The 6,573-nt window shown below is 38.5% G+C and overlaps 1 protein-coding gene across 1 annotated transcript; it reads left to right on the forward strand.

The window, feature by feature from the left end:
- Nucleotides 1-1,568: 1,568 nt before the first annotated feature.
- On the forward strand, nucleotides 1,569-5,657 carry LOC106329289 (protease 2-like). The gene is made up of 11 exons (XM_013767924.1): nucleotides 1,569-1,828; nucleotides 2,470-2,753; nucleotides 2,833-3,027; nucleotides 3,168-3,514; nucleotides 3,747-4,038; nucleotides 4,169-4,327; nucleotides 4,408-4,773; nucleotides 4,867-4,932; nucleotides 5,021-5,069; nucleotides 5,191-5,314; nucleotides 5,437-5,657. The coding sequence occupies exons 1-11, from the start codon at nucleotides 1,657-1,659 to the stop codon at nucleotides 5,513-5,515; spliced, it is 2,133 nt and encodes a 710-aa protein (XP_013623378.1). The 5' UTR covers nucleotides 1,569-1,656; the 3' UTR covers nucleotides 5,516-5,657.
- The last annotated feature ends 916 nt before the right edge of the window (nucleotides 5,658-6,573 follow it).

Raw genomic sequence — 6,573 nt, forward strand, 5'->3', positions numbered from 1 at the left:
ACACCTTGGTCTTCAATATGACTCTTTGTTATATTGGGGACCAGTGACTGTGCTTCAAAGTAATGAGACACATGCATGTGTTTATCTTACGCTACCCGACGATGATGGTAGAACTAAATATCTGCCAAGAAGTTGAATAAGAAAATTTAAAATTGAATAATTTTCTTTTGTCTGATTTTAATTCATGTTTGATTTTCAATAATCATTTCTTGTTTTCTGTTTCCTATTTATCAAATAATATTTTTTTATTTTAATAAATTACCATTTTTGTTAGAGAAAAAGCATTTTTTTGAATGCTTGAAGATGATGAAGCAGAAGATGGAAGCACTAATTTTGTAGAATCCTTCATCAATCCTTATTCTGTGAGTATAGAAAGGCAACAAATGAACCTAGATTCAGAACGCGGTCGAAGATATGTATACGAATTACTTCATGGCCACGATGTACAATGCTATAACATAATTCAAATGTATCCACGGGTATACATTCAGTTATATGAAAAGCTTAAGGAGGATTATCAGTTGAAGGAGACTGATAACGCAAGCATCGAGGAAAGTGTTGCAATATTCCTTAACATATGTGCTCAAAATGTAACTCAGAGGTATGTTGGGAAGATAATCGGTCATTCGCAGGAAACCATAAGCAGGAAATTCCATGAAGTGTTGAGTGCTCTCGGAAAAATTGCGGTTCATTTTCTTAGACCTGGTCCAGATGAACTCACGCACCTCATCCTAGGTTACAATCCAATAGAAATTATTGGCCTTACTTTAAAGGATTTATTGGTGCAATCGATGGAACACATGTTTCTGTCACTATTGCAGGAAAAGATTCAGAAACGTATTGGAACATAAAAAGTGACACGAGAATGAATGTTTTAGCTATATGCAATATGGACATGTTGTTTATATATGCATATATAGATATTCCGGGATCAGATCATGATGCAAAAGTTCTAGCACTAGCAATGTAGGGGCTTCATCAATTTCTGACTGTACCTTTTGGAAAGTATTATTTGGAAAATTCTGGTTATCCTCTTCGACATGGATTTCTTACTCAGTATAGAGGCGAAAGATATCATCCTAACCAATACGATGGAGCTAGTCCACCTAGTAGTTACAAAGAAATGTTTAACAAACGACATTATTTCCTACGATCTGTTATTGAAAAGATTTTTGGTGTGTGGAAAGGAAAATGACGAGTTTTAAGAGAGAAACAAAGGTACAACATACATGTTCAAAGAAGAATTGTTGCAGCTACAATTTCACTACATAATTTTACCAACAAGATAGACTATACAACTGGTAATGTACCAACTGGTAACATCCTAACAATAAAATCTTTACCAACAAGATATTAAGAAATCTAGTTTCAGATAGGATCCAGATCGGATCTATATATCCGAAAATCCTAACTAACAGCATTGTTTTGGGATTGTTTGGTTTTGTTCAAATTAATGAAATTAAATGATACGCATCCTAGAATCTAGCGTAACCGTATTTGGGCATATCTATCTAACAACTAGTCGCGTGTCTTGCGCTCGCTATATAAAATCACCACGTTTCCTTTTGACTTCCACTTTCTCGCAACCTCGTCGCTGCTTCTCCCCTTACCTCGTCACACTCTAAAAATCGGAGCGTCATCATCATAGCGTGAGACATGGCGGAAACGAGATCCCCTCCTGTTGCGAAGAAAGTGGAGCACGCGATGCATATGTTCGGTGACGTCAGGGTTGACAATTACTACTGGCTCCGCGACGATTCTCGTTGCGATCCCGACATGCTCTCTTACCTCCGTGCAGAAAACGAATACACTGATTCCGTCATGTCTGGTGAGTGAGGGTTCTTAGTGATTAGGGTTTAATCGCTCTTCGTGTATTGACTGTGGAAGCTGTTTCAGGGAGTATGCAATTTTAGAGTCAGATTATTGATTAAACTATCAAATAATTTTCATATAATCCAGATAAAAAATATTTGGATAATTTATGTTTCATATAATACAGTATCAACATGAGTTATTGATTTTGTAAAATGTACTTTTAAATGTATAATATTTTAAAATTAAATTAAATATAGCTAAATAATATTTTTAGTTTTTCATATGTATGTATATATAAATATCTATAGTACTTTACAGAGTATCTCAAGAAAAACATAAGAACTCTCCTCAAATTAATGTCTCAAATCACAAATGAGATACTCGAAAGAGAATTCTTATTGTAATTCGGATTCTTATTCCCTGTTTCGGGCACATTTATAAAATTTAAGTTGAAAAAAAAATTCTTATTGTTGAGATACTCAAAATAATATTTTGTTTTATTTTTAATGTTTTGAGAACCTTTGTGAGAACTTCTCATTGAACATGTTCTTGTTTAGTTTTGACTTTTAAGCTATAGAGAAATAGAAACGGTATTTGTGATTTCTAGTCCAGTTTATGTTCATGCCTAGTGTTGACTGTGGAAGCTGTTTTCAGGGACTAAGCAATTTGAGAATCAGCTGTTTGCTGAGATCAGAGGAAGGATCAAAGAAGATGACATATCTGCACCTCTACCCAAGGGTCCTTACTACTATTACAAGAAGAATTCTCAAGGCAAAGAATATGTTCAGCACTGTAGGCGTTTAGTCGCTGACAACAAAGCCGAGCCTTCTGTGCATGATACCATGCCAACTGGGCCCGATGCTCCTCCTGAGCATATCATATTGGATGAGAATCTCAAGGCCCAAGAGCATGGCTACTACAGAATTGGTACCTTCAAGGTTTGAACTTTTGCTATACCTTTCAAGAGTTCTGTTTCAAACCTGCTCTTTGTTAACTTTTTTTTTATTCTGTCTTCAGGTTAGTCCTGATCATAAGTTGGTGGCGTATGCAGAGGACACAAAAGGTGATGAGATATATGCCGTTCATGTCATTGACTCTGAGTCCCTGAAACCAGTAGGGCAGCCTCTAAAAGGAGTAACTTGTTATCTTCAATGGGCTGGTGATGATGCTTTGGTCTACGTTACTATGGATGAAATCTTGCGGCCTGACAAGGTTTACATCTGTTTTTAAATTATATTTTGATTAATTAAGTATTGATATTAGTTTAAATACTGTTTATCAAAATTATGACATTTGTATGGTTACTATGTTCGGCAGTCAAACTTTGTGGCTTTCGTGTTTCTTTGTTACAGGTTTGGTTGCATAAGTTGGGGACAGAACAAAGCAGTGATGTATGTCTTTACCACGAGAAGGATGATATGTTTTCTCTTGATCTTCACGCCTCTGAGAGCCACCAGTACATATTTGTTGCATCCGAAAGCAAAACTACAAGATTTGTCTTCTCCCTTGATGTGTCCAATCCTCAGGATGGTCTCAGAGTGCTGACACCTCGTGTAGATGGCATCGATTCATCTGTTAGTCATCGAGGGAACCACTTTTTCATACAGAGACGAAGCAGTGAATTTTACAACTCTGAAGTGGTCGCCTGCTTAGTTGATGACCCATCTAAGACAACAGTTCTGATTCCACACAGAGAAAGGTAAAACATTCTTGTTAGAATCTATTAACCCTTTGTCAGTGTCCTTATCCATAGGAAGTTTTTTTAGTCTCATTTATATTTTTTATGATGCATTATTCACTTTATTCCATTGCTATATTGAGTTTATAATGCTAATTGAGTTTTATGATGCATTATTCACTTTATTCACTTGAAGTTAAGCTCACCTTGGATCATATAGGCAATAATTATTCAATATTTTTTATATGGACAGTGTAAAGATTCAGGAAATTCAGCTCTTTAGAGATCATCTAGCAGTATTCGAGCGTGAACGGGGACTTCAGAAGATAACGGTTCATAGGCTTCCTGCTGAGGGACAGCCTCTGAACGGTCTCCAAGCTGGTCGTTGTGTTAGCTTTGTTGATCCGGTCTATAAAGTGGACTCAACAGAGTCTGAATTTTCGTCCAGTGTTTTAAGGTTCTGCTACAGCTCGTTGAAGACACCTCCTTCGGTGTATGACTATGACATGGATAGTGGCACTTCTGTTATCAAGAAGATTGACATAGTAAGTAAACCACTTTTTTTTCTTTTTGGCTGTTACTTTGCTTTTACAATTTTTTTTTTTTTTTCAGTATACAAGCTTGCCTTATCTTTAAACGCGGTCATCGCTTGATCTTATTTATAACCTGCTGCAGGTATTGGGAGGGTTTGATGCATCAAACTATGTTACAGAAAGGAAATGGGTCAGTGCAGCTGACGGAACTCAAATTCCAATGTCTATTGTTTATAACAAAAACCTTGCAAAGCTCGATGGGTCTGATCCGTGTATGCTGTATGGATATGGCTCATATGAGGTACTTTGAGCTGAAGCTTTTATGGTCCTTTCACTTATATTTTTATGGTGCTAATCTATAAATTACTCTCATCGTTACAGATCTCTGTGGATCCGTATTTCAAGACATCAAGGTTATCCCTGTTAGACCGTGGTTTTATCTACGTAATCGCACATGTTCGTGGGGGTGGTGAAATGGGGAGACAGTGGTACGAGAACGGGAAGCTGTTGAAGAAGAAAAACACGTTCACAGATTTTATCGCTTGTGCTGAGTCTTTAATAGAGCTTAAGTATTGCTCAAAGGAGAAACTGTGTGTGGAAGGAAGAAGTGCTGGTGGGCTGCTGATGGGTGCCGTTCTTAACATGAGGCCTGACTTGTTCAAGGTGGTTGTCGCTGGAGTTCCGTTTGTAGACGCTTTGACAACAATGCTGGACCCAACTATTCCGCTTACGACATCAGAATGGGAGGTGGGGTTTGATGCTTGTTCAATGCCATATAACATGGAATAACAACATAGTTTCTTTCTTACATGTGTTAATGTTGGTTTCTATCATTTGTAGGAGTGGGGTGACCCTAGGAAGGAAGAATATTACTTCTATATGAAGTCGTATTCCCCTGTTGACAATGTGAGTATATTGTCTCTCTTAGGTATTATCTACAATACATGACATACAGGTGGTCTCTGCTGATGATGCATTTATTCCAATATAACAGGTTACGGCGCAGAATTATCCAAATATTCTTGTTACTGCTGGGTTAAATGGTAAGCATTCAACTGTATTTATACAGTTTGGACTCAAATTTGTTTCTGAATACGGTTAAAACAGGCATGATTATTATAGTTTCTGACTTGTTGATGTTTTTTAAACTGGTTGTGGCAATAGATCCAAGGGTAATGTACTCTGAACCGGCCAAGTTTGTGGCGAAACTGAGAGAAATGAAGACTGACAACAACTTGCTTTTGTTCAAATGTGAGCTTGGCGCTGGACATTTCTCCAAATCTGGCAGGTACGAACGAACGTAGTGCATTTGTCTCTCAACAGTACAAACACGCATCCTTTTGTACTGGACTCTAATTCTGTTCAAACTAACGAAGGTTGGTTTCTGGTATGTTTGATACTGAGGTGCAGATTTGAGAAGCTTCAGGAAGATGCGTTTAAGTTTGCGTTCATGATGAAAGTTTTGGACATGATTCCTGCTTCAGTGTGAGAGTACTCGCAAGAAAGACTCTAGTAGTGTATGCTTCTTTTATTTGGTCTTTTGTTAATGCTCTGATTCCTTCTAGACACAGTTTATGCGTTTGCTCTCTATAATGAGAGACCATGTTTAAAAAAGTTCCTACTGTTTTTTTTTTTTTTTGTCACAAACTACTTCCATTCATTCATTTAGTTTGGTGGTGGCATTAAAACAGCCTCACCCACCTCTCTTACAATCAAGGACAACGCCTGTTTTGCATACATATCAGCCTCTGCGTTCCTCAACCGAGGAATCCAAACAAAAGCAACAGTCTCAAAGTCTAAAGACAATCGAAGGATATCCTCCACAATCCCATAAATCTCCAGTATTGGCTGGTCACTTGTGATGGCATTGATTAGTTGCCTAGAGTCAGATTCAAACTGCACCTCTCTTATGCCAAGGTTTCTACATGCCTCCACTGCCTCTCTAAGCGCCATTCCCTCCGCTATCAGGGCTGACGAGGTAAAGCTGGTCCCTCTCTGTCCCACGATCTTCTTCCCCTGGTGCGTCACCACCCAGCTCAACCCTGCACCTCTGTTTGTTTCCGACCAAGATGCGTCCGATCTCGTCACCGTGGTTAATTGTGGAGGTGTTACATGGAGAGTTACCTGGGGTCTCTTCTCCTTTTTTCCCTGCGCCTCACTCCGTTTCTTTGCTGCAATAATGGCCTGTGATAGTGTATCCGCTGGATTCCCAGCATAATTTTCAAAGACATACTTATTTCTTGCTTTCCACAATGACCATATGATCCATGGCACTAACGACGTTGTAGTGATTCCTGTTGGGGGAGGCATTTTTGTTGGTGAATGTCCGTCCAATCTGCTCTTAAATCTGTCAATCCGCTAACATCAAAACTTCCGTCGAGCGGGGATACTCTGCACACTTCTCGAGCAAAAGGACAGTGAAACAATAGATGATTGATAGATTCCGAGCTCCCACATCGTTTGCATCTCGGATCCACGCTTAAGTGCTGTTCCAGAAGTTTTTCTCCTACCGGTATAATGCCCTTCAAACTCTTCCAGGTAAACATC

This window comes from Brassica oleracea, chromosome C3 (assembly GCF_000695525.1).
Source record: "Brassica oleracea var. oleracea cultivar TO1000 chromosome C3, BOL, whole genome shotgun sequence".
Classification (NCBI taxonomy): domain Eukaryota; kingdom Viridiplantae; phylum Streptophyta; class Magnoliopsida; order Brassicales; family Brassicaceae; genus Brassica; species Brassica oleracea.

Coding starts and splice junctions, on each gene's coding strand:
- LOC106329289 (XM_013767924.1), top strand. CDS start 1,657: ATGGCGGAAACGAGATCCCCTCCTGTTGCGAAGAAAGTGGAGCACGCG. Junction 1,829..2,469: donor CACTGATTCCGTCATGTCTG/GTGAGTGAGGGT, acceptor AGCTGTTTTCAG/GGACTAAGCAATTTGAGAAT. Junction 4,933..5,020: donor CGTATTCCCCTGTTGACAAT/GTGAGTATATTG, acceptor CCAATATAACAG/GTTACGGCGCAGAATTATCC.